The sequence below is a fragment of the Rhinatrema bivittatum genome, chromosome 5, assembly GCF_901001135.1.
Source record: "Rhinatrema bivittatum chromosome 5, aRhiBiv1.1, whole genome shotgun sequence".
NCBI classification, from domain to species: domain Eukaryota; kingdom Metazoa; phylum Chordata; class Amphibia; order Gymnophiona; family Rhinatrematidae; genus Rhinatrema; species Rhinatrema bivittatum.
This window is the reverse complement of record NC_042619.1, coordinates 79958435-79985665: the sequence shown is the minus strand read 5'-3', so window position 1 is coordinate 79985665 and position 27231 is coordinate 79958435. Positions and strand designations below refer to the sequence as shown.

General features: G+C 44.4%; 1 protein-coding gene across 3 annotated transcripts in view; it reads right to left on the bottom strand.

Moving 5' to 3' along the window:
* The window catches only part of PARP4 (poly(ADP-ribose) polymerase family member 4), a 376732-nt gene that overhangs the window by 307527 nt on the left and 41974 nt on the right, over window positions 1-27231 (bottom strand). For all 3 annotated transcript variants that reach the window (XM_029602495.1, XM_029602494.1, XM_029602496.1), the window contains exons 9-10: window positions 4019-4192; window positions 2361-2521 (exon numbers count right to left, since the gene is read on the bottom strand). In XM_029602495.1, coding sequence (XP_029458355.1) covers window positions 2361-2521; window positions 4019-4192 — 335 coding nt within the window. The remainder of the gene's footprint in view (window positions 1-2360; window positions 2522-4018; window positions 4193-27231) is intronic.

Here is a 27231-nt window from a genome sequence, read left to right as displayed (position 1 = left end):
AATAATCTAGAAACTTCTCTTGTTACATAGGAAACAATAGAGGGGGTTTAATGACTACTAGGAGATAAAAGGAAAAAGAAAATATACTAATCATTCTTAGCATCCTGTATCCTTGCCCGAATTACTAATAACTCCTATCATGATAAACTAGGTTGTCTCCTCCCATCTAAAAAGGTCTTAAGTTGGTCAGGAAAAAAGAAAATATAGGTATTCCTGGACAGTTTTATTATGCATTTACACGGGTAGCGCAGTATAAAACTGGCACCTAATGCTTGGGTTTCAGATCTCATTAACAGAAAGGCCTTTCTACGCTGCTGCGTTGTTTTAGCTAAATCTGGGTAAACGCGAACAGGACCTCCGCAATATAATTCACTCATATTCTTAAAGTAATTTCTCATTATCTTTGAAACACTAGCTTCATCATAAAAAGTAACAAAAAGTACAGCTCTATCCACAATTTCAGGGGTCGAGTTTTCTAAGTAATCAGTTAGATTTTGCAAATCCAATCTTTGAACATTTAATGTCCCAGAGACAGAGTTGTTTCTTTTTGGTAAAAAAAATAATTTTTTAACAGCTGGAATCTCATCTTGTGGAATCTTTAAAGTCTCCATTACGTATTTCTTAAAGGTCAGTAAAGGGATCTCTCCCATAACAATCGGAAAATTTAATAACCTTATATTTAAGTGCCTCATATAGTTCTCTATAGATTCCAGTCTCCTCGACGTACTTGCCCTTTCAGCTAATATAGTGGCATTAATACCTTGGAGACTATTTATTTCTCCATTATCTTTCTTTAATGACTCTTCATACTCCTGAAATTTTTTCTGATTTTCCCGTTCTTGTGTCCCACTTTTAGTCACAATCTCATCCAATTTTTGGGCCTGATTGTCTAGTTGGTTGGACATCCTCACCATGAAATCCCAGATTGTATCTAGGGTAACAACTGCTGGTTTAGTACATTGCTGTGAAAATGATTTCCTTAGCCCACTTTCAGCAGTCCTGCTACTTTCTCCCGATGTCGAGGGGGTAATAGCTCCTGCTGCACTTACTTCGCCTCTCAGCGGAGCAGCTTTCTGGGGCACTGACTCATCCCCAAGCAGGACAGGGTCTTCTGGGCCACCCAGCCCGGCATTACCGGTGAGTTCCAGTACAGCCTCGGCTCCTCTGACTCTGTCCTGCGGCAAAGCTCTCAGCGGTGTTTTAGGTGTTGGAGGGCTCAACGACAGTTCCCCAGGAGAATAAAGCACTCCTCTCGCCTGTTCTCCAGCGGGAGTTGAGGCACTCAATGTGGGCAAGGAAGAGGCAAAGCTCCGTTTTAAATCTTGGTAGACAGAACAGGGGAAATTACAGCCTCTCAGGACGTCTTCTTAAATCCACCCCCTCTTTGGCTGAGGATCCGGAGTACCAAATTTCTGAGCCTCCTCTGTCCTTCTCCGGACTAAGCCGGACCAAGCTGTGCGCGCCTAAGGGGCGCGCCGGCGGCAGTGGTGCGCCGCTTCTCCGCTGGTTTTTGAATCGCGTTGGGGCTCCTCCCACCTGCGTCGTGGCGTCCTGGTTGAGGGAGATGTTCCGGCTCAGCAAGGCCCAAACCCGCAGCGATCTCCGCCGCTTCTCCGCCGGTTTTTGAATCGCGTTGGGGCTCCTCCCACCTGTGTCGTGGCGTCCTGGTTGAGAAAGATGTTCCGGCTCAGCAAGGCCCAAACCCGCAGCGATCTCCGCCGCTTCTCCGCCGGTTTTTGAATCGCGTTGGGGCTCCTCCCACCTGCGTCGTGGCGTCCTGGTTGAGGGAGATGTTCCGGCTCAGCAAGGCCCAAACCCGCAGCGCTGACCTATGTTTTCTGTATTGGGCTCTATCTGATGATGTCACCCATGTGTGAGGACTACCATCCTGCTTGTCCTCGGAGAAACTAGTTTGCAGACTTTTTTTTTCACATTTTTTGGGCCTCGTAGGCATGATCTGCCCTCAGATTCTATGTTTCTATGAAACCTCAAATGTGGCTCTATAAGTATACTGCAGTGTTTCCTAGAGCTTTCATTAAACTAGTTCACAGACATTGGAAAGTAAGAATTTTTAAGGCTTTGTCTTGAGAACATTTGATTTTAGATGCATAAACCTAAGAGGCCATCACTAAGGAGTATGGTCTGCTGTGCATGCTAATATGCCAAAGATTTCAATGAGCCCTGTGCAAAAGCAATACATTCTTAGAATCAGACACAAATACAGTTCTTTTGTGTGTATACTTTATAGGTTCTCTCAGATTTTTAAACTATGGATTAAAATTTGGGGTTTCTATATAGTTTGTGAAAGCATGTATTTGTATGGCTGCCACAGGACAAAGATTAGCTTATCGGATGCTTACCTATGGTTGTTCTGTAACACTTGGTGTTCAACCTGCAGAAACTCATCACTACCTGGATCCACATGGTCTATTTTGCATCTCAAAGCACGGTATTTAGCAAGAGAGGGTGGGTTAGGGCTTGACATGTTCATTTCACAGACATTAACCATGTCCCTTATTAACTGCATATAGAATAATAAAACATTCAGAATTATCATGCACTATATTTGATAAATAAATATAAATAACCACCAACATTTATTACAAGAAGTTACACCCAGAACTAAAGGAGCCTACGTTCCAGAATGTGTCTGTCTGAATTGCATGTAAATGTGTGGATTTAATTTAAAAACACGCCACTGAGAGTCCTCATGGTCCCTTCCCCCTAGCCCTATGTCCTGGATAGGATACCAAACAAAAAAGTTCTCTTTATTCATAAAACTGGAGAAAAGTCCAAATCTATATTTTTGTAGAAGTTACAGAGTTTTTAGTCTAGTAGGCCAAAACTGTTTTTAGCCATTTGTTAGTCATATAGTCTCCCTGAATGTTCCCACTTTTCCTACACTCAGGAACCTCGTCTATGTCTCAAAGTGCCTGATATGGTAGTTTACTGCTATCACTGTACTTGCTCTGCATCACAGGTAATTTTTAAGTACAACTATCATGTCTGAAGTTCAGCCTCTCACATCGTTTCCATTTCTTCCTAGACCAAGTTGACTATCCCCTCTACACTGTCATGAAGCTTTCCTGTCATATGCACTTTTAGTAGATGTTTTTTTTTTATCACATACAAGTCAATATGACAAACTTAACTTCATGAGCAAATTGCATAACAAGGACATGAACAAATTAAAAAAGGTGATAAAATTAATTTTCTCTTTCATTACTCTTAGTAAAATTGGTCCAAATCTGGAAAAAAGACATTTGGGAGGATGTGAACTCTTTAGTGTACACTATTCATTCTTGCTTTTAGGGCGCAATTTTCAAAAAGCCCACATAAGTTACAAAGTGCCGTCAGTGCAAGTGAACCTTTAAAGAGAAATAATCTGGATAAATTTTCTCTGAAAATGGGAATAACGCATGCAAGCTAAAAGCACCTGCGCACTTTGCATCAGCTATTTGTTCTGGCAGCAGAGGATGATAAAATAGAGTGCAAACCTTTGAAAATGACAAATATGTGCATTGCTTTCCTCCCCTGACCTGAGCATGTGCCCTCGAGGAACGCCTCCTTACAATCCAGCTAAAAGGACGCAAGCTGAGGAAGCACTTTTAGCCAGCCAGAGAAAGGCTTGATTTTCAGACAGTCTAGGCATGCTGATCCATTTTAACATGGTTACACTGGTCCAAAAATTGTCCTCCCCAATATAAAGCATCATGTGATCATGGAGAAGCCCGTCATAAGGCTGTTGGCACCATTTGTTTTTCTGTGCTGGTTTTCACACAGTCTGACGGACGGTCATCCAAATGCAGCATTTTGTTTCTTTCTGATGAAATGCGTTTTGGTAGGGCAGGTCTGATGAGAAATGAAAGCAAAGATGGACAGCAACAACCTCTCCCTAACCAGCTCTGTAAAACTAAAACTGGACTTTAAAACTATATGAGGTACTAAGAAACCAGAAAGAGTTTTTGTTTAAAAACATGGGTGTTTTGTCTTTAAGTTGCCAAAAGCTGTGTTTTACCTGACACAGGTCCTGTTTGGAAGCTAAGAGTCTTTTGTCAACATTATAATCAATTCCAGTTTTGTGAGGGATGATGCGGTAGAACTCGGACATCAACTGACTCAGAAGTTCTGCTGTAGCCCCATCATCAAGCGCCTTTCTGACCTGAAGCAGAATACCCTCACCTTTGCTCACCTTTAAAAACAAGACACAGTTACAGACAATTTGCAACAATGAATACCTAAGGGCAGATAGTGAAATATGCATATTAGGTAATATCTTTTCTTGTTCAGATATATTGACTAGCGGTGGTACACGGTTCTTAGAAAATGTCTCGTTTGAAATTCACATCCATGCACTGGGAATGTGGTACTGTATGTACTTTCTAATGGCTTGCTGTGCAGTTCCTCAGTTTTGTCCATGGAGCATCCTGCCCCATTTGCCTTTTTTCCTCTTAGCACCACTATGACATACTGGTTGCATGGTGGGAGAATAATTTGGAGGTCTTCTAACCCCTGCATGTGATACAGAGAGGGACCTTCTAACTCCCATGAGAGAGCAGCACCAACAAAAGATGCACAAAGAAAGGAAGAAAATTAAAGAGTTTGCACTTATGCTTTATTTCAAATAAAATTTTTATTTTTTTTAATAACTATTGTGTCATTTCTTGTAGGCAGAGTTATTGTGAACATGACTGATGTGTAGGAGTGATATAATATGGTTGAATGAGTAAAGTGTGTATACAGTTAATGTTTGCATGTGAAGATGGAATAAGACTAGGGGGGGCACATGTGTTAATGAATGTGTTGGGCTGCTTTGAATGGATGGGGAGGGAGTTCTGGCCAGGCTGTTCTAGACATACAGCCACTTCTCTTGGGTGCCCAATGCGCACTACCCATTGCACATCCCTTTTAGCATGGAATCTCGTTTGCATATTGCATCAAGCACCCAGGCAGGTGGATGTGTGCACATTCAAAAAACGTGCACCCAGTTTGGACACACATTTTTTCGTTCTGATATTGCATCAGCCTGACAGATTATTGACAGCCTGATATATTATCCTGCTCCAAGGATCCAAACTGATCCTCAGGAAATTCAAAAGGCATGCAGGGATAACAAGAATGCACAGAAGCCATGAGAAACTATAGGACCCCAGAGGCAGACCCATGAATTTTGCTATGTTCTTCATGTTTAGTTTTATTTGATTATTAATGTTGTTCTGTAACAGGTTCCTTAGTTTAAGTGTGTGTTTGTCAAAAGAAAAGAAACTGTGTGAAATGATCTGGACTGGGAAATGGACTAGAGCAGAGGTTCCCAAACCTGTCCCAAGGGACCCCCAGCTAGTTGGCTTTTCAGGAAATCCACAATGAATATGCATGAGATAAAATGTGCATGCTATGGAGGCAGTACATGCAAATTTCTCTCATGCAAATTCATTGTGGATGTTGCGTCCGTCGGTGCTAGACAGCTTCGCCTGTTTGCCTCACCTTATTCTCGGCTCCTCCCGCTTACCTAGGAAAGATGGCTACCGCCGCGTCTACAAGCCAACCTCTCCAGCGTCCCCGGAACGGCTATGGTGCAGTGTCCCGCCGTGCTCCTCCCAGGTATCTACTAGGGTGTGCGCGCCACCCACGTCTTTATTCCAACTTTGGCTTGAACCTCGGGGGCGTCCCCCCTTGCTGACGTCACGCCATCCGGGTATATAACCTAATATAATTTGCTAGCTCGTTGAGTTAGCAAGGACTTGAATCCGTTCCTGTCTATGCTACTCTGCTGCTTCCGTGCTGCCGCTGGAAGCTCTCTCTCTGCCCTTTGGGGTAACTGCTAACCTGGGTACCCACTCCTCGGGGGCCCTCTGCTTTATGTCAGGTGCCTTACAGGGAACAGGTACTCGCTCCTCGAGGGCCTGCTCTCCCTGCACTTCCTTCTACAACCTGGTGGAATCGCATATCTACAGCAAACACCTAGTGAGTACTCTAACTCTCAGTCTATCTCACCTACAGTACTTCCTGCTGGGAAACCTGCTTCGGAATCTCCCAAGCCCAATGGGTGAGAAGGGCCCCCTCTGCCGAGGTCCCTGAGATTGCAACTACCAGACTGCCTCACTACTGCCACCTCTGGTGGTACTCTTCAAGCTGTATAATAAAAAACTAACTGTGTTTGTGCATTCTGAGTCTAGCCTAGTACTGTGGCTTCTCCCGGGGCTCCACCCTTTGGGCGGGGTAATCTGCCATGTGATACCCAAGGATCTACCCAAACATCACTCAACCATAACAGCAGATATATTGAAAAATTGACTGGCTGAGGGTCCTCCAGGACAGATTTGGGAACCACTGGACTGGAGTTAAACTATCCCCACATTGCAAGTGATACTGATGAAATCCAAGTCCTATTATATGCCTGTAGTTAATAAGTCAGGTTCTGCCTGTGTTATAGCATTTTGTGATGTAATAAACCATTACTGAAAGCAATACTAAGTGGATTATATCTGTAGAAGCTTCCAACCTAACATTTAGTTACCTTTCTCTCTCATGGCATGTGATCACACAAAATGGCAAGGCTTGTTTGAACTAAGGGGGTCATTTTCTAAAGGGATCGCACGCGAAAAGTCCCTTTTCGCGTGCGATACCTAGATTGGGGCGGAGTCCGCACCGGAAGGGGAGGAGTCGGGGCGGACTCCACGACAACTTTGCTGACGTGAAAGGTAAGAATCATTATCGCCGCCAGTAGTGCACCCAATAGCACCACCTTTCACGGTGGTGCTATTGGATGCGAAAGCCGGCAGCGATTGCACCGCGGTGGTGCGATCGCTGCCGGCTTTCGTAGGCTCGCCCGCTGCTTCACCCCCTGCCCCCTGGTACCGCGTGATTCACTATTCTCTGTGAAAATAGTGAATCCAGGCCTAAGTTTGCTAATTTGGCTATAAGAGTTAAAATAAAAACAGTGACAAAATAGTTCCTATAAACTACAACAGGAATTGTGCATCTGGGGACATCAATCTTGCAGAGATTCTAGAGCCCTGGGAAGGAGTAAATATATTTGAAATTTTGGTTTCAAGGAGGTGAATAATAAAAAAAAAAACAAAAAAAAAAAACTATAAATATGTGAGTACATTATCACTTGTGGGACAGTCCATGGCAAAGCAGAGGATAACAGAGCAACTCCTACAGTGGCAACTCCTCCTGGGCACCCCAGATTTCCTTTTTTAAGCCATAACAAATATTTTTAGTTTACATTAAATATATCCAGACATTACTACTACTATTATCATTTATACAGTATGAACACATTGGATAGTCCCCACTCCTTGGAGCCTGCAATCTAGTCAAGACAGACAAGACATACATCAAAAACAAATAGGAGCTTTTGAGCTAAAACAGCAAGGCCATGATTGAGGAGGATTAAAGTAGATGTTTATAGGTAGGATTAAACTGGGGATATTTACAGACTCTTTCTCAACAATTGCTATTCAGTAAAACATGAATTTCTCAAGACATTTATCCCCTGGAATTTGAAAAGACCAAGATGAATCAATCCTATTATGGTCATATTGTTGGTCTATAAGGAGAAATTTAACTCATCTGATAATTTTCTTTCCTTAAATTCTGCTACACCAGTCCAAATATGTGGGTTTATGCCCTGTTCTAGCAGATGGAGAGAGAGAGGACACACCCTCTTCTGTGATATCATCACTAGTTGTTACCATGGTGCAGCTGCAGCGAGAACCAGTATTCTTATGTCAAAGCCATGAAGGATTAAAAAAAAAACTTAATTGACTCAAAAATAACCTGAAACATAACACCTAAAAAGGATCCTGCTTCAAGAAAATACCATCCAAAATTCTTACTGTTATTGAGGAGGAACAAAAAAAAGTAAAAGAACAGGTGAATCTCTGGTTGTCCTCTAAACAAGAACAATCAATTTCTGTATTAAGGTATACCGAAATAAAGAACTGAACAGGCCCACTTCCCAAGAGAGTCCTGGACTGGTATAGCAGGATTCAAGGAAATGGAAATTAGGTAAATTACATTTTTCCTTCCTCATCATCTTACTAAACCGGTCCAAAACATGTGGAAAGTACACAAGCCCAAATAACCTGGGAGGGAAGACGTTCAGGCTGACTGGAGAACAGCAGCACTAAAAGCTGCATCCTCCCTTGCATGTACATCCAAACTGTAATGCTTAGTGAACGTGTGCAAAGAAGAACAGGTGGCCACTTTGAGAATATCTTCTGGGAAAAGAGTTGTCAACATCACCTAGGAAAAAGCTTGAGCTCTCGTTGCGTGAGCCTGAAGGACTTCTGGAGAATGGCAATCTTCTTAAAGGTAAACTGAAGCAATCATTTCTTTAATCCACCTAGCTAAAGAAGCCTTGGAAGCTGTCTTGACCTTAGATGGCCCTTCAAACAACATAAGCAAACAATCTGACAGATTTTCAGAACAGACTGTAACCTCCAAATATCTAATAAAAACTATTTTTACCATAACACTCCTCCTATGAAAATGCTAGGAGAGAAAATGGTTGGTTTAAGTGAAATGGAGATCAGTTTCACTAAAAAGAAAGGAATGGATGAAGAGAAAATGGAATCTGAGCAAAAAAATGAGAAATAAGAACATAAGAGCATAAGAAAATGCCATACTGGGTCAGACCAAGAGTCCATCAAGCCCAGCATCCTGTTTCCAACAGTGGCCAATCCAGGCCATAAGAACCTGGCAAGTACCCAAAAACTAAGTCTATTCCATGTTACCGTTGCTAGTAATAGGCCCACTTCCCAAGATCTCTATATGACAAAGCTTGCAATTTGAAGATCTGTCAGCCATTTTCAATCTCATCCAAGTATTTGCAAGGAAGTACCCACTTACTTTCACTGGGAAGTTCAAGAGATCCCTGTGTAATGAGATGACTCTCCTCTGGTCTTTCTGGCTTCACAAAAAAAAAAGATTTCTTCCTTTAAATATAAACAATTGGGAAAATGACCGCTTCCTTGGTCTATACTTTCTGGAGTCCATAAATTAACTATGGCTTCTGTTAGCCCTACAATAAGGTTGAAACTTATCCTCTGGTTGCTTTTGTGGTTTAATTACACCAAGTATTTTGGTCAGCTTGTCTAGATCATCACTAAACAATTTTCCTTTAAAGCAAAGTTTATTCAGATGGGCTTTGGATAACATCAGACGACTAACGTCAAAGCCATAAAAGTCTCCTGGCAGCCATGAAAATGCAATAGACCTTGAAGAAATTCCAATTAGGTTTTTGAGATAGCACAAGCGGGCATTAACTTCCCAAAGGACAGACATACACTAGACTCTGACTCTTCTTACATAAACTTTATTTTCCACAAGCACATTACCCAATATCAATGACTTACCTTCATCAGCCAGATTCACAATCTTCAGCATTAACTTTCAGTATTCATCTCTCAACTTTTACCTTCAATCTTCATATCCTTACAGGAGCTATCTTCTTCTGGAGAAACTGGGGCCTGTCTGTTCCCACCTGGGCCCAAACATTTCTGCTTTCTAGGTACCTACCCACAGAGCTACCCATTTCTCTAGCTTTTTTTTTTTTTTTTTTTTTTAATTTGTAAAATTTTTATTAAAACTAAAGACCAGGTTTAACAGACCATATGGAACAGCAACAGAACAGCAAAACTCAGTCCACTAAGGTCATAAAAAAAAAACAGACATACGTTGTCATACAGTGGAAACTGCGCCAGATAAACAAATCAAAAGTCTACACAGCAAAGATAGAAACCTGAGACAATGACAATGCTGTAGTTTAACATACCCACCCTCCCCCCCCCCAAGCCTCAATGGTGCGCAAATTAGGAAAAGGTAGGGAGAATCACATCACAAAGGGACTGATAAATATACTTAAGCAAAAATGAGGTCACTGCGATCCCGGTAAGGCAGAGGTCATGGACGAATGCCACCGTTGGTAGGGGCGCCAGATCATATCAAATCGTGAAGTCTGATTGTGCTTAAATGCTGTGATTTTCGATAATAAAAAAATGGTATGCACCCTATGTTGTACGGCTGCTTTTGTGGGAACAGTGGGGGATCTCCACAGCCGCGCAATTTCACAAAAGCTGGCAGTGAATATAAATTGAGCCAGCTTATTTTGGTCCGCAGAAAGCCCTTGGAGTTTAGCACCCAATAACGCCTGCGCAGCCGTGGGCATGGGCATCCCTGGCAAAATATCACCCAGCCAGTGGAATATGGTGCGCCATAACGTCTGCAATTTAGGACAATCCCACCACATATGATAATAACTACCCACAATGGAACATAACCGCCAACAGAGATCTGGGTACAAAGGCGTAAACTTATGTAATCGTACAGGAGTCATATACCACCGATACAGTACTTTATAAGAGTTCTCTATGAGCGAGGCGGCTATGTAGCCTTTACCCATGGTTTGAAAGAGAGTTTTCCAAATCTGTGGGGACCAGGTCACCTGCAGGTCCCGTTCCCACAATAATTGGAACTTGTAGTTAGGTATGGATTGGGGCAACAGCATGTGGTAGATCTGAGACAGGGGCCGTGAACAAGTATTCGCCCTTTCACAGAGCTTTTCAAAGGCAGATTGTTCAGAGTTAAGATGCACCGCCAGCATATGAGTCTTCGCAAAATGGGTTAATTGAAAATATGAATATATTGCAGAATCAGGCAGGGAATAAGCCTGCTGTAAGTCAGGGAAAGGACGTATAAAAGTGGAACCCCAAATATGCCCCCAATGATGAATACCCCGTCTCCGCCAAACGCTAAAAGCGGAACTCTCAAAACCAGGGCGAAAAGCCTTGTTAACGTATAAATTGGTACTGGAATGGTATTCCCTGTTACCCACCAAAGTAGAGCGATACCTGTGCCATAATTGTATTAACATGTGAGTGGTGGGGGGAAGTATCCCAGCCGGGTCAATTAACCAAGTAGACTTAGGTTGCCAGAGAAAGCTTTGGATAGGGGTAGACCCTAACAATGCTTGAGCAAATAAAACCCACGATTTGGGGCGTCGGGTCATATGCAAGTCCACTAACTTTTTTAACTGAGCAGCCCGAAAATAGCGGGAAAGGTCCGGCACACCAAGCCCCCCACTCAATTTGGAGCGCATAAGCACCGCCCTGGCAACCCTCGGTCTTCTGCCCGCCCATATAAAAGCCATGCATCTCATTTGCCACTGCCGAAGCAAGGAGGGGGGGACCAGAACTGGGAGGGTCTGAAAGAAATAGAGAAGCTTTGGCAGAACATGCATTTTAAAAACTGCCATTCTGCCCAGCCAGGAGATGTGATATCTGCTCCATTCTTCCAGATCCTTGTCCAGCTTTTTCCATAAAGTTGCATAATTAATGACCAGTAAATCCTGAGTGACGCTCAACTGAATCCCCAAGTATTTGATTTGGGAGGGAGCCCATTTAAAGGGAAACAAGTGCTGTAAATGCCGGGCCAGCCTGGGGGAGAGGGAGAGGTTAAGAATCTCAGACTTGTCCCAATTAACCTTAAATCCGGAGACGCCACTGAAACAATCCATGTCGCCCATAAGCCCCTCCAGAGAAGTTTCCGGATCTGTGAGCGTGAATAAGATGTCATCAGCATAAAGTGATACCTTAATAGAGGTAGCACCCAACTCGACGCCAGTGATACTGGGGTTGCGGCGGACATTAATGGCAAAGGGTTCAAGAAAAAGAGCAAAAAGTAGTGGGGATAAGGGACACCCTTGCCTAGTTCCCCTTTGGACAGGGAAAGGCGCGGAATAACCCCCATTAACCTTCAGACAGGCCCTGGGAGAATCATACAGTTGGCGGAGCCAGGTCAAAAAGAAAGCACCAAATCCCATGCCCTCTAGCGTTTGAAAAAGAAAAGGCCAATGCACCATATCGAACGCCTTCTCAGTGTCGATGGATAGGGCTAAGGCTGGGATGTGGTGCCTCTGTACGGCCCAGATGGCATCCAAAATTCTATGGACATTGTCCGCAGTGGTTCTACCGGGAATGAACCCCGCTTGATCTACATGTACCAGTTGAGCAATAAAACAATTCAGGCGGTTAGCTAAGATTTTAGCTAGTAACTTAACATCGATATTTAAAAGGGAGATTGGTCTGTACGACCCACAAACTGTGGGGTCACGCCCGGGCTTTGCCAATAGCGTGATCCCCGCTGTATTTGCTAAAGCGGATAAGGGAGCCCCTGCCCGTAAAGAGTTAAAAAACCTGAGTAGTAGGGGCGACAACACCGTGGCAAATTTCTTATAAAACCTCGGGGTATAGCCGTCGAGCCCAGGAGATTTTCCCAGCTTAAGAGAATGGATAGCCTCCTCCAGCTCGAAGGCGGTGATATCCTTATCCAGAAACTGCCTTTGGGCAGACGTTAAAGTAGGAAGTGGAGTTTGGGATAGATAGGCTGCAATGGTACCCGCCTGTATAGTGGGATCACAACTATATAATTGAGAGTAGAACTGGTGAAAGCGCTGTCTAATGGAGGAGTCATCGGTAAGCATCTGCCCCGTATGAGTTTTGAGTTTAGAGATAAAGGCTTGGGAGCGTTTGCGTTTAAGGGTTTGGGCAAGGTATCTACCGGCTTTATTTCCGCCTTCAAAAAATTTTTGTTTAGCAAGCTCCAACTGATGAGCGATTTTGGCCGAATCCAGAGCCATTATTCAATCCTTAAGCTCCTGAATAGACCCTTTCAAGGTAGAGGAAGCCGTACCACGCATAAGCGGCCGTTCTAGCTTCCGCAGGGTAGTCAGTAGCGTCTGGCGCTCCCCCTCCCTCTGTTTTTTAACATAAGTTGCTCTGGCTATGAGGGATCCCCTAAGAACACATTTCAGACATTCCCATAATGTCCCCGGGGTTACGTCCCCTACATCATTGATCCTGGTATATTCCTGTATCTCGGTCACCAATTGTTTGTGAAATGCACTATCTTCTAAGAGCGAGTCATTAAGACGCCAGTACTTATGACCGGGATCATGTTGTTGCAAACGCAGCCTAAACCAAACAGGAGCATGGTCAGACCACACGATAGGTTCAATATCCACCTCCCGCACAGCCGTGATTCTCGCTTTATCGATTATAAACATATCAATACGGGAGTAGGAGTTGTGTGGGGTTGAGTAATAAGAATAGCAGCGAGAAGTGGGAAAGCGGGCACGCCAAACATCCACCCCCGCAATCAAGGTAAGAATGTGTTTAAGAGCTTTCCGAGACCGGGTGGAATCAGAGCTAGTCCCAGTAGAATTATCTGCCTGCGGGTAGAGTGTTAAGTTGAAATCGCCCCCCAATATGACACTGCCCTCCGCTTTGTCTTGCAAAACTGAATATAGTGTGTCATAAAACTCTGCTTTGTGAGAGGTCGGGCCATATACAGAGCAAAAAGCAAAAGCTTCCCCCCCTAGGAGCACATTAAGCAGGAGATAACGACCTTGGGGATCCGAATATGAGCCACGAAGCTCAAAAGGTACCGAGCCACGTATGAGTATTCCCACCCCAGCATATCTGGAAGCGGGCGTAGCCGCGGCCCAATATTGGTTAGGGAAAGCAGTAGAGCGTAAAAGACCCTCATAGCGCTGCCGAAGATGAGTTTCTTGCAGGAAAATCACATCAGCTGATAACCTCCCCATCTCCTGGAACAGAAGCCGACGCTTGCGCCCCGAATTTAATCCTTTCACATTAAGTGAGGCAAAGGTCACTGTAGTCATGGTTAGTGTAACCTACCACCCACCAGAACATATACCTATCCCCTATCAACCAGGGAGTGAGCCTCCAAAGAGATCCGCCCCCCCCCCCACCAAACCTAATAGCAAGACATATAGAATTGAGGCAAAACACCCCTCCCCCCTCCCCCATCATCCCCGAAGCCACCCAGGAAGGAATTACTCGTTCCTGGAAAGAATGGGAGGAAGTCACCATACCGGGTGAAGGATCCTCCCCTCCCCAGAGCCTGAAAAAGAAAGTTAGAAACAAGTGCTAACATGGCTGTAACAGAGATTACCCACGGAACAATATAACCAAGGAACCCGAGGAGCTAAAGTACTCCCACATGTCCCTGCCATAGTGCAAAACAAAACTGAATCATCACTAAGAACAGCACAGTCCAGGAATTCAGGTAAGAGTGGCAGACTGCAGGTCTCCGCTGATGTTTCTGCGCAATCTGTGGCCACCTTTAGCAACCCTTTGCCAACGAGGAGCAGCCGGCTTGGAGGTCGTGGCAACGGCAGTTTTTAAGCCAGAAAGGTCCACCGTTAGGCCTGCCTCTTTCAAGGCCTGTGCCGCGGCTTCCAGAGTGCGTACTTTAAAGGAACGGCCTTCAACTTGGAACCATAAGCTGAACGGAAATAGCCACCGATAACGAATGGATGCTGCTGATAATGCTGAGGTGATGGGCCGGAACTCGAAGCGCTTCCGTAAGGTGCTGGAGGCCAAGTCTGCATAGACAGAAATTTCATGATCATTCCAGGACCAGGTGCGGTGTTTTCTAGCTGCAGTAGCAATTTGTTCTTTATAGGTAAAGGAGTGAAAGCAAACAATGATATCCCGTGGCCGGTTGCCACTCCGGGGTCCCAAGGTCCGATGAGCTCGGTCAATCCGGGAGTCTGGAGGAGAAGATCCGCCCGCACCGCCATCGTCTCCAGCCTCGCCAAGAATCAAAGTACAAATTTGCTGTATAATCAGGGGACAGTCAGAGTATTCAGCAGTGTCAGGGATGCCCTTGAAGCACAGATTGCATCTCCGGGACCTGTTTTCCAGGTCTTCCAGTTTATCCTCGAGCTCCCCCTGTGAGGATTTAAGAGCGGCTACCTCTTTATGCTGGTGAGTCCAACGCTCCTCATGGTCATCCAACCGGGTGTCCGCCTCATCTATCCTGCGGCACAGGTCCGCATGGTCCTCCCTCATCTCTTGCAGGGTGACAGCAATTTCCTTTTTAAAAGATTTTATGTCTTGCCTTATTTCCATGAACCATGAGCGCAGTTCGGAGCGAGATGGCAGAGATGAGTCCAGGGTGTCCGAGGGCCCCTCTTCACCCCCGGAGCTCGCCGAATCACGTGCGGCCGCCATTTTGGGATCCTGCGCTGCCGACACTTCTCCCCCTTTAGTATAGGAAAACTTCTGGAAATCAATCGGTTTTTTTTTACCCGTCATGTGCCCGCTTGCTTCCACTGCCAGGATCAGGTAAAACGCTCAGTTTCGCGTGGGTAATCGCGGCGAAAAGGGGCTAAATCGCTCCGGGGAACGGGAGCTCCGTTAAGAGGCAGCCGGCATGGGAAGTGACGTCACTTCCTCGGGCCCATTTCTCTAGCTTTTAAGATGAACCCGGCTAGATGCCTGGTCCAGCACAAGGTTAAGGAGGGTTTTCAGGGACAAGATCATACAGGGCATAAACTATGAAAGTGGCCCCTGACTCCAGATGGGCTACTTTCTGCCTTTCAGGAAACTTCTGCACTGAGCGCAAAAGCACGTGAGCAACATAATCTCCACAGATCACAATCTGTACTGTCAACGTCATGGAAGTTAAGGTGTGCTTTAATAAAACTTCAGTTTATGATCTTGAGGCTCTTTGAGTGCATTAGTTCCCTGTACTAGGATATTTATCTTTTAGGATATTGCAGAAACCAATGCATCAACTTGTGACATTTGAAAAAGCCTCTGGATTGCAGAAGGTAAAGTTTATTTAAAGCTTTAACACTTTTGAAACAAGACTCCAGGGATTCCCATTCTGAAAGAAGCACTTTCCAACCCAGAATGTAGTGAAAAGTTCTTCATAGACTTTGAACAGTCTGGAGAAAAGAAACCCAGTGAGGAACTTTCACCACTTTAGAGTTTGACATCCTAAAAGAAGTGACCACCTGAGAAATCAGGGAGGCAATTTTATCCTTGTAAAACAAATAAATCTTCAGTACCCTCTTAAGATAATTCACTATGCTCTAGGGAAGTGGTCCTCAACCCTGTCCTGGGGGCCCACCAGCCAGTCGGGATTTCAGGATATCCACAGTGAATATGGATGAGAGAAAATCTGCATGCACTGCCTCCATAACATACACATATTCTTTCATGCATATTCATTGTGGATATCCTGAAAACCCGACTGGCTGGTGGGCCCCCAGGACAGGTTTGGGGACCACTGCTTCTAGGGAATCAAGTGTGTCAATTTTCCTGCTGTTTTCTATGTCAGAAACAGGACAAACTTCAAAATTTTACTAACTAAAAATATCCAAAAAGTACATGCCGCTTTGTAATCACAGATGCCACCGTTGAAACACCTGGGACCACAGGAAGAAAGAGATTCCCATCCCTTCATCTGGCCTTCATATAGCACAGAAGGCCTAGTGTAAAAACTGAAAGAAATGTGGGGATGGCAGCTGGCAACACCACGCTATTTGGATACACAGAAACTCAGAGCAGGAGAAGAGTGCAGCAGACAAAAAAAAAACAAAACAATGGATTTCAAAATGGCAATTGTTCCCAAAGAATCAGCTGTCTGAGGTGAGGCAAATTCAGAAAAATTGTCCCAGCACACCAAAAGCTAAAATCGAGGCTTCATCAACATTATCATCATCAATACCATCCAAAACATGTTTTTTTTTTTGTTTTGTTCTGTTCTGTTTTTGAAATGTCCTGCCCGGAAGGATTTAGTCTTTTCACAAACTGAACAGGAGAGACTGGCAGAGCTGCTAGAGTGCCAGCTCCCACAAGCTGAATAGCATCAACCAAGTTCACCCAAAAACCCTGGCAGATGTTAAAAAAAAAAGAACATAATGACAAAAGCTTGAGAGGTTCTTAGATCTTAAACAGCCCATAATTGCCTGCCCCCTCACCCAGAAAAACTTACCTTTTTCCAGTGGGTTAAGTCTGTAGTTGCCAATGAAAACTGTCCAGTACTGTCAAACTTTTTTTTTTTAAACTTCAAGAGAAAGGCAAACATTAGAGGGGGGCAGGGGGAAGGAAAGAGAAGAGGAAAATAATTTTTTTCACAGAGGATTCTTCAAAAAGGCATAGAACATACCTCACCCTCTCAACTCTAAAGAAAACCCTTTGGGTCTGGGAGTCTCCTGGAAGGGCTCGCTGAACTGGTAAGAAAAGTCAGCAGCTTGCATTAAAAGACTAAATATTGTGATGGTTATTATATATCCCGGGAGAGGATGAATGAGGAGGGTGAATCTGTACAAGGGAGGAAACCTGGGTAGAACCTTCAAAACCAAGGAGCCCCAGGTTAGGGGAAAAGCTCTTTCTTCGAGGGGAGGGGGAGGGTTGGAGAACAAAGAGGCAGGGACGGCACAGCCTTCACCTCAGCAAGGGGGAGGGGACATCCAGGTGAACTGGGAAGAGAAGGGCAGATGGCCTGCAGAGAGGGCCAGACAGGAACAGGAAGAAGGACTACTAAAGTCAGAGGGAGACATGGAGGAGAAGGAGGTGAATGAGTTGGAGAATCCAGAGCCGGGGCTGATGAAGGTGGGAAATGAATGGTGGAGACCCCCTCAAGGAGACCTGGATTGCTAACACTAGACAATTGTTATTAGACTCTAACCTAACTGCCGGAGGGTGGTTGTAGTTATAGTTGGGCAAGGCAAGTATATGAGTCTCCCTCTACAAGCTACAGTCAGTAGTGGCAGTAAGGGCTTGGTTTCCCTTGAACCAAGCCCACAATTGCTGGAATCAGTGCTTGAAAAAGTTTCTTCTCGTCAAAGCCAGAGACTGTGCCTGAAACAGGGAGGCTTAAACCCAGTTGCAGAAGCCAGAGACTGTGCCAGAAACAGAGAAGTTTAAAACCAATAGTTGAAAAGGGCTCCAAGGAGAGAGTGGATGAAGTCACCACGCAAGATGGCTGCCTAAGCCCCGAGTTCGCGCCCCCCGAACCTGAAGATCCGGCATCATCGGATGTACAGCGCTCCCCGTGAAATAACAGAATAGTGAGGACAGGACCCAGACCAAGTGAGTATGGCATTCGCGAAAAAAAAAAACAGACTTAAAACATTTCTTGTTCACTGCGGCGGCAGCTGAGCTCGACCCAGGGCTGGGAGATAAAATGGCGGCTAGGCCCGGGATCCAGACGGGGCGGAGGAGGAGACGAGCAATGGACAGGAGGACCCGGGAGATACTGAACAGCCCTCTAGATCAGAGTTTCAGGAGTGGTTCGGGGCCTTAAGAGGCAATATGGCACAGGAAATAGGAAAGCTGATAGCAGACATCTGAAATTAAATTACTGACCTGGCTCGCCGCGTGGAAGACGTGGAGGAGGGGTTAGAGGAGCAGCAAACTGCTGTATCAAAAATAAGTGACGAACACCAAACATTTAAAGAGCTTCAAGAAGAAATGTCACTGCATTTGGAGGACATTGAAAATAGATCACAGAGGTCGACCCTCCGTTTTAGGGGTGTCCCTGAAGAAGCGGAATACAGCGACTGTTTCTAGGTAGTGCAGGAAATATGCTTTCAACTACTAGGTATAACCAGCAGCCGGGGGGAGGCAACCCCAATAAATCTGGTCAGAGCACATAGAACCCTGGGATCCCCAAGAGCAACCAGATGAGAGATATCGTCGCCTGCTTCCATAACTTCTCTGTGAAGCAAAAAGTGATGCAAGCAGCCAGGAAACAAGGTACTGTGATATGGAAAGGAAACAGGATAGAAATCTTCCAAGACCTGAGGGGAGGAAGTGACGTCACCTCACTGAATGGCTGCCTAGGGTATTCGCTCCTGAGCCCGATCTCATCATCCACTGTTTAGCAATAGCATCGAACCACCAGACGAGAGATAAAACAGATGCTCTGACTAAAAGTCAGAATTCTTCAGGATGTCGGTGAGGAAAAAAATGGTTGATTTAAAACACTTCTCATATGAGAACGTCACTTTGCAGCCTACTGAGGCTTCGCTGCCAGAGGGAGAGGAAAATGAAGATGGTGCTCGGGGGGAATCAATGCAGGAGAGAGGGGATTCTCAGACGATGACACTGGCAGCTGCTGAGCTACCCCTCTCGCGCTATGATTTCCAAGCCTGGTTTGGAGACCTTAACCTTTTAGATCCTGCTCATTGAAGGAATTATTTCCTGATACCCCTTTTTATATATGTTAGTTAACTAGACCCAAATATGGTATAAACATAGAATAAAAAAATTTGCAAGTAATTAAAAGTATATGAAAAAATGTTCCACTTGTGGAACGTTGTTACCTAAAAGGTTAAAGCAGAAATGGAGTCGCTGAAAGAAGAAATTAAATTAATGGTATCGGATTTAAGGCGGGACCATGAATAGTTAGTGAAATCGAAGAAAATCAAGAGTCGCTACACAGAGAAGTGAAACAACTACAGGACGATAATTTAATACTACTGGACTGGATTGATGATCTACAGAATCGCTCGAGAAGAGGAAATTTGTGATTCTGTGGGGTGCCCGAGGAACCAGCCTATGAGGATTGCAATGTAGTTATTAAAGATATATGTCATCTTTTGTTATACAATAATGACCCTCCAGAAGGGGGAACTGAGATCATCTTGGATACAGCACACCGTGCCCTAGTGAAACCGCGTGGTAATCAGCCATGGAACATCATAGTATGTTTCCACTCTTACCATATGAAAGAGAAACTGATGGCACAAGCACGCAAACAGAAGGAAATCAAATGGCAGGGGTCCAATATAGAGGTGTTCGAGGACCTCTCCATTTATACCATCCGGAAAAGATGGGAGTTTAAAGATATTGTGACCATCCTTCGGCATGGCGAGTGCAGGTATAAGTGGCTCTTCCCCGTCGGACTGTCATTTACTATCCGAGATGTAGCCTCACGAGTTAAGACTGTGGAGGAGGCCAGAACAATCTTACTTGCGGCAGGAATGGAACCACCAGGGAGAGTGGACATCCATTCAATGGAGAACTCGGATCGGAAGGGAACCTATCAGTGCTGGAAAAGAGTTCAATCGGGTGGGAAACGACTGAGACGGAACTCACAGGGCTCTGCTTTTTCTAAAGATACCAATGGCTGATTTTATTATGCCTAATACCAGCTTCAGTTGGCTCTACTAAATTTCTGGTGGTTCGTGGACAGATGGGGTGTCCTGTGATATTTATTCATTATATTAGAATACAGGCTATCTCAAGGGACAATTTTTTTGTTGTGGTATTTTTTAATGTACTTTTAAATTGCTGTGGAAACCTAAAGGATTGGGTGCAGATCCCTAGGGGCAATTGGAGTGTCCATTCCTCTCATAGGCGTTATGTGGGGGGGAAGAGGAGGGCAGGAAGGGGGGGGGGACTGATCTGTGGGTTGCTATTAAGGGGATGTCAAAGAAGTGTGCTGGGTGCAATAGGGGGGTGAGTGGTATTTTCCTTGGATGGCTGGGAGGCAACACACTGGCAGTTTGGCTATTGATCTTCCTCCTTAGATAAATGGCGAGTTTAAAAATTGTCTCATAGAAATTGAAAGGTTTAAATACTTATATTAAACAAAATAAATTGATGGTGGATGCCTCCAGCTTGCAGGCAGATGTCATTCTATGCCAAGAAACTCATCTTATTAAACGACACGAATGTCTGAAGTCTCCACAATTTCTCTGTCAATTCTTTGCTTCGGCTACTAAGCTAAACAAATATTGTGGGGTGGGCGTATTGTTTGCTAAAACCCTGGTAATAGATGTGATCTCTGTTATCAGAGAAGTTGATGGGAGATATAGTTTTGGTGAAAATTTTGCCTAGAAAATCAGCTTTTCACCTGTTTACTTTCCTAACACTGGACAAGGGAAATTTTTGGATGCATTCTCCGGGGTTTTACATCAGTGGGCAGAAGGCTCTATAATCATAGGCAGTGATATTAATATGACACGTTATCCCTATTTTGACCATAGTGGAGGAGGTGGTGCGGTGTCTAAGTCTATCAGGGCGAGTCTTAAGCCTTGATTAGGTACCATTCTTTGTTAATCAGAACAGCAGTGAGTCACTCAGGACAACTAACTGTAGTGTAAATCTCCAAAGGGATTGTTTTGCACTAATTTACCTTAGAAGCACATTATATATTGCAAGGGAAGAACTCAGTAATCCACAATCCAGTGGGAGGACTGAGAGGAGAGGATCACCTTGCTGGTGGCTGAAAGGAATCAATAAGTTTTTGCTTGGGACATTGTCTTTTTCAAAAGTATTGGGGCAAAGTTAACTATTTGGTAATATTATTTAGTGTGTTTGTGTATTTGTGCTTTTAATAGTCAGTAAGGCAGCAAATAAACAGAAGTTAGACTTTGTATTTTTAAATAGTCAGTCAGTAAGGCAGCTAATAAGCAGTAGTTAGTGAGTTTATTTTTTAAAGTCTGTAAGGCAGCTAGTAAGCAGAAGTTAGAGTGTTTGTATATTAAAAGAAAAAAAAAAGTAAGTAGCCAGAAGCTAGAAATAAGCTAGGAGCAGTATATACCTAAGTAAAAAGGTTGAAAAGTTCAGTTCAGTTTCTCACCTTGGAAAAGTGTTGAGGTAGTGTGATTTGGTTTGATTAAGTACCAACATTTGTTAATCAAGATAGCAGTGAGTCACTCTGGCTGACTAACTGAAATTAGACTGTTTGTATTTCCCAACCCTCCCATCCCTCACCCACCCACCCCTAGCTCATCCTTTAATTTATAGGCAGGTGCCACTTTAAAAAACAACAATACCTTATTGAAAGTTTGATCATTCCCGTGTAGGCCACTACCAGACATATAGTGAATTCACTAATACATTTAAAGGACATTAATTAGGCACATTCCTATTCCCATAGCAACCTAAAACTTAAATTGGAACTGAACAAATTTGAGATGAAGGCAGCAGTCCAGCAGCAAGAGGGGGGCTTCCCAGTCTTTTGCATCGAGTGTCACATGTATGATTTTTCCCCGCCGGTGAGAAATTGTACATGTGCATGCGATGCACATGTACGAGTCCGATCTCTGGAGGCTAGAGTGGCAGACCTGGAGAAGCTAAGGCAGACAGAGAGGTATATAGATGAGACAGTCAGGGATATAGTAGCCAACTCCCAACTTCAGACTGGCAGCCCTGGTGCTGCCTTGGAGGAAGAAAGTCTCATGATTGGAGAGCATCAACCTGATGCAGCAGGAAAGGATCCTGTAGCAAGGACCTGCTCTCCAGGTGATGCATTGTCCTTTCGCACCAAGGATATCTCCCCAAGGCCTACTGCCCAGGAATGAAGGGTTAGGTCGGCCGTCATAGTTGGTGATTCAATTATTAGGAATGTAGACAGCTGGGTGGCTGGTGGGTGTGAGGATCGCCTGGTAACATGCCTACCTGGTGCAAAGGTGGCGGACCTCAAGCTAAAGAATCTCCACTGGCTCCCTATAAAATATAGAATCCTCTACAAAACTCTTTCAATCATCCACAAATCTATCTACAAAACCTCCCCTCTCGACCTCAGGATCCCATTGCAGCTGCATTCATCCTCCCGTCCTTTGAGATCTGCACAAAGAGGCTCTCTAAAAACCCCTCCAATCAAAACATCTTCAAACAAAAGAGCCTTCTCCACAGCGGGCCCTAACCAATGGAACTCTCTCCCTTCAGACCTTAGGCTCGAACAATGCCCAATCACCTTCAAGAAAAGACTCAAGACCTGGCTTTTCACCCAAGCCTATGCCTGAGTTTGACTTTACTCACACTTTCCCACCCTGAACAATTCATTATGTCTCCCACTGCTTAATAATCCTAGATGCAATCACAATTTTCTCTTGCCAACAATTGACCGCTTTTTACATGATTGATCCTAATCTCTTATATGTTAGATTTCTGTTATTTAAAATGTTGTATTTCCTAATGAGTTATGTAAAATGAGTTATATCCTAGTTCTTCATGTCCTTGTTCTCTGTAAGACACATGTTTTAAGTCATTTCAATGTTGTATGTAAACCGAAGTGATTAGTAACATTGTTACCAGAACCTCGGTATATAAAAATGTTAAATAAAAAATATATAAAAATAAGATTCTAGACAGAGCTGGGGAGGAGCCGGCTGTCGTGGTACATGTGGGCACCAACGACATAGGAAAATGTGGGAGGGAGGTTCTGGAAGCCAAATTTAGGCTCTTAGGTAAAAAGCTTAAATCCAGAACTTCCAGGGTTGCAATCTCTGAAATGCTCCCTGTTCCATGCGCAGGTCCCCAGAGGCAGGCAGAGCTCTGGAGTCTCAATGCGTGGATGAGACGATGATGCAAAGAAGAGGGATTCAGTTTTGTTAGGAATTGGGGAACCTCTTCTGAAGGGATGGGCTCCACCTTAACCAGGGTGGAACCAGACTGCTGGCGCTAACTTTTAAAAAGGAGATAGAGCAGCTTTTAAACTAGAACAAAGGGGAAAGCCGACAGTCACTCAGCAGCGCATGGTTTGGAGAGAGGTATCTTCAAAGGATACTAATGATGTATTAGAATTAGGGCATCCCGACAGTGAGGTTCCAATTATAAGAAAAGTAGTCCAAGTGCCTGTAACTAAAAACTCAGCTGAGCTAAAAAATTCTAACTTATCCCTATCAATTAAGAAGCAGAATGAAAATACAAACAAAAAACAAACTTTGAAATGTTTGTATGCTAATGCCAGAAGTCTAAGAAGTAAGATGGGAGAATTAGAATGTATAGCAGTGAATGATGACATAGACTTAATTGGCATCTCAGAGACATGGTGAAAGGACAACCAATGGGACAGTGCTATACCGGGATACAAACTATATCACAATGACAGAGAGGAGCACCCGGGAGGCGGTGTGGCGCTTTATGTCCGGGATGGAATAGAGTCCAACAGGATAAACATCCTGCATGAGACTAAATGCAAAATTGAATCTTTATGGGTAGAAATCCCTTGTGTGTCGGGGAAGACTACAGTGATAGGAAGGGAGTGAACAGTGGAGTGCCTCAGGGATCTGTATTGGGACCCTTACTTTTCAATATATTTATAAATGATCTGGAAAGAAATACGACGAGTGAGATAATCAAATTTGCAGATGACACAAATATATCCGAAGCAGAAAGCCTGTGAGGGAATCAGTTGGACCGTTAGATGATCGAGGGGCTAAAGGGGCACTTAGAGAAGATAAGGCCACCGCGGAAAGATTAAATGATTTCTTTGCTTCGGTGTTTACTAAAGAGTATGTTGGGGAGATACCCGATCCGAAGAAGGTTTTCATGGATAATGATTCAGATGGACTGAACCAAACCACGGTGAACCTAGAAGATGTGGTAAGCCTGATTGATAAACTGAAAAGTAGTAAATCACCTGGACCGGATGGTATACACCCCAAGGTTCTGAAGGAACTAAAAAATGAAATTTCAGACCTATTAGTAAAAATTTGTAACCTATCATTAAAATCATCCATTGTATCTGAAGACTGGAGGATAGCTAATGTAACCCCAATATTTAAAAAGGGCTCCAGGGGCGATCCGGGAAACTACAGACCAGTTAGCTTGATTTCAGTGCCAGGAAAAATAGTGGAAAGTGTTCTAAGCATCAAAATCACAGAACATATAGAAGAACATGGTTTAATGGAACAAAGTCAGCATGGCTTTACCCAAGGCAAGTTTTGCCTCACAAATCTGCTTCACTTTTTTGAAGGAGTTAATAAACATGTGGATAAAGGTGAACCGGTAGATGTAGTATACTTGGATTTTCAGAAGGCATTTGATAACGTTCCTGATGAGAGGCTTCTAAGAAAAGTAAAATGTCATGGTATAGGTGGCGATGTCCTTTCATGGATTACAAACTGGCTAAAAGACAGGAAACAGAGAGTAGGATTAAATGGACAATTTTCTCAGTGGAAGGGAGTAGGCAATGGAGTGCCTCAGGGATCTGTATTGGGACCCTTAATTTTCAATATGTTTATAAATGATCTGGAAAGAAATACGATGAGTGAGATAATCAAATTTGCAGATGATACAAAATTGTTCAGAGTAGTTAAATCACAAGCAGATTGTGATAAATTGCAGTAAGACCTTGTGAGACTGGAAAATTGGGCATCAAAATGGTAGATGAAATTTAATGTGGATAAGTGCAAGGTGATGCATATACGGGCGGATTTTAAAAGCCTTGCTCGCGTAAATCCGCCCGGATTTACGTGAGCAGGGCCTTGTGCGCCGGCGCGCCTATTTTCCATAGGCCGCCGGTGCGCGCAGAGCCCCAGGACGCGCGTAGGTCCCGGGGTTTTTGGAAGGGGGCGTGTCAGGGGCGTGTCGGGGGGCAGGACCCGATGACGCTGCGTTTCGGGGCGGGGCGTGGCGTTTCGGGGGCGTGGTGTTTCGGGGGCGGGACCGGGGGCGTGGCGCCGGCCCGGGGGCGTGGTCCAGGCCTCCGGACCAGCCCCCGGGTCAGAGGACGGCGCGCCAGCAGTCCGCTGGTGCGCGTAGATTTACGTCTGCTTCTCGCAGGCGTAAATCTACGGACAAAGGTAAGGGCGAGGTTTAGATAGGGCCGGGGTGGTGGGTTAGGTAGAGGAAGGGAGGGGAAGGTGAGGGGAGGGCGAAAGAGAGTTCCCTCCGAGGCCGCTCCGATTTCGGAGCAGCCTCGGAGGGAATGGAGGCAGGCTGCGCGGCTCGGCTCGCGCCGGCTGCCCAAAATCGGCAGCCTTGCGCGTGCCGATCCAGGATTTTAGAGGATATGCGCGTATCTTATAAAATCCAGCGTACTTTTGTTTGCGCCTGCTGCGCAAACAAAAGTACGCGATCGTTCTGTTTTAAAAAATCTACCCCATAGGGAATAATAACCCATGTTATAGTTACACAATGTTAGGTTCCATATTAGGTGCTACCTCCCAAGAAAGAGATCTAGGTGTCAAAGTGGATAACACATTGAAATCGTCGGTTCAGTGTGCTGCAGCAGTCAAAAAAGCAAACAGAATGTTGGGAATTATTAGGAAGGGAATGGTGAATAAAACGGAAAATGTCATAATGTCTCTGTATCACTCCATGGTGGACCCCACCTTGAATACTGTGTACAATTCTGGTCGCCGCATCTCAAAAAAGATATAATTGCAATGGAGAAGGTATAGAGAAGGGCGACCAAAATGATAAGGTTATGGAACAGCTCCCTTATGAGGAAAGACTAAAGAGGTTAGGACTTTTCAGCTTGGAGAAGAGATGGCTGAGGGGGGATATGATAGAGGTGTTTAAAATCATGAGAGGTCTAGAACGGGTAGATGTGAATCGGTTATTTAGTCTTTCAGATAATAGAAAGATTAGGGGGCACTCCATGAAGTTAGCATGTGGCACATTTAAAACTAATCTGAGAAAGTTCTTCTTCACTCAATGCACAAATAAACTCTGGAATTTGTTGCCAGAGGACGTGGTTAGTTCAGTTAGTGTAGCTGTGTTTAAAAAAGGATTGGATAAGTTCTTGGAGAAGTCCATTACCTGCTATTAATTAAGTTGACTTAGAAAATAGCCACTGCTATTACTAGCAATGGTAACATGGAATAGACTTAGTTTTTGGGTACTTGCCAGGTTCTTATGGCCTGGATTCACCATTGTTGGAAACAGGATGCTGGGCTTGATGGACCCTTGGTCTGACCCAGTATGGCATGTTCTTATGTTCTTATGATATGGATGCAAAGAAAATTGAATTTCAGTTGGATAAACTTCGCCAACATTTTGAAGGGGATAAAAAGGCCAGTAGGTTACTGGCGAGATCGCTTAAAGCCAGGGCCCTGCAAAATCAGATTTTGAAAATCAAAGATCTACAGGGCAAGCTAGTCACAGTTAATGAGCTTATTTGGACCCGGTTTTCCCAATTCTATGAGGAATTATACCAAGCAAGGCAAAATATTACGCAGACGACTGTAGATGCTTATCTAGAAGGGGTTAGTTTTCCTAGGGTGGATGACTATAGTGTTGATAGTTTGAATAAAAATATAACAGTCGAGGAAGTGATTGAGGTGATATGAGAACTAAAACCGGGTAAGTCACCGGGACTTGATGGGTTCACTGCCGGGTTTTATAAATAGCTCGCTACCGTAGTAGCGCCACCATTGGTGGCGGCATTTAATGAGCTCATTGTTGAGGGTACTATAGCCCCAGAAGCAAACACGGCAGGAATCACTGTCCTTCCCAAACCAGGGAAAGATGCTACCCTGTGCGGGTCTTATAGACCCACTTCTCTCTTGAATCTCCATCTCAAAAACTTTTGGCAAACATTTTGGCAAAAAGATTGAATAGATTGGCGGGACAGTTGATACACCCGGATCAAACGGGGTTTATCCCAGGAAGATTAGCCGCTGATAATGTCAGACGAGTGGTTAACTTAGTGTGGTGGGCC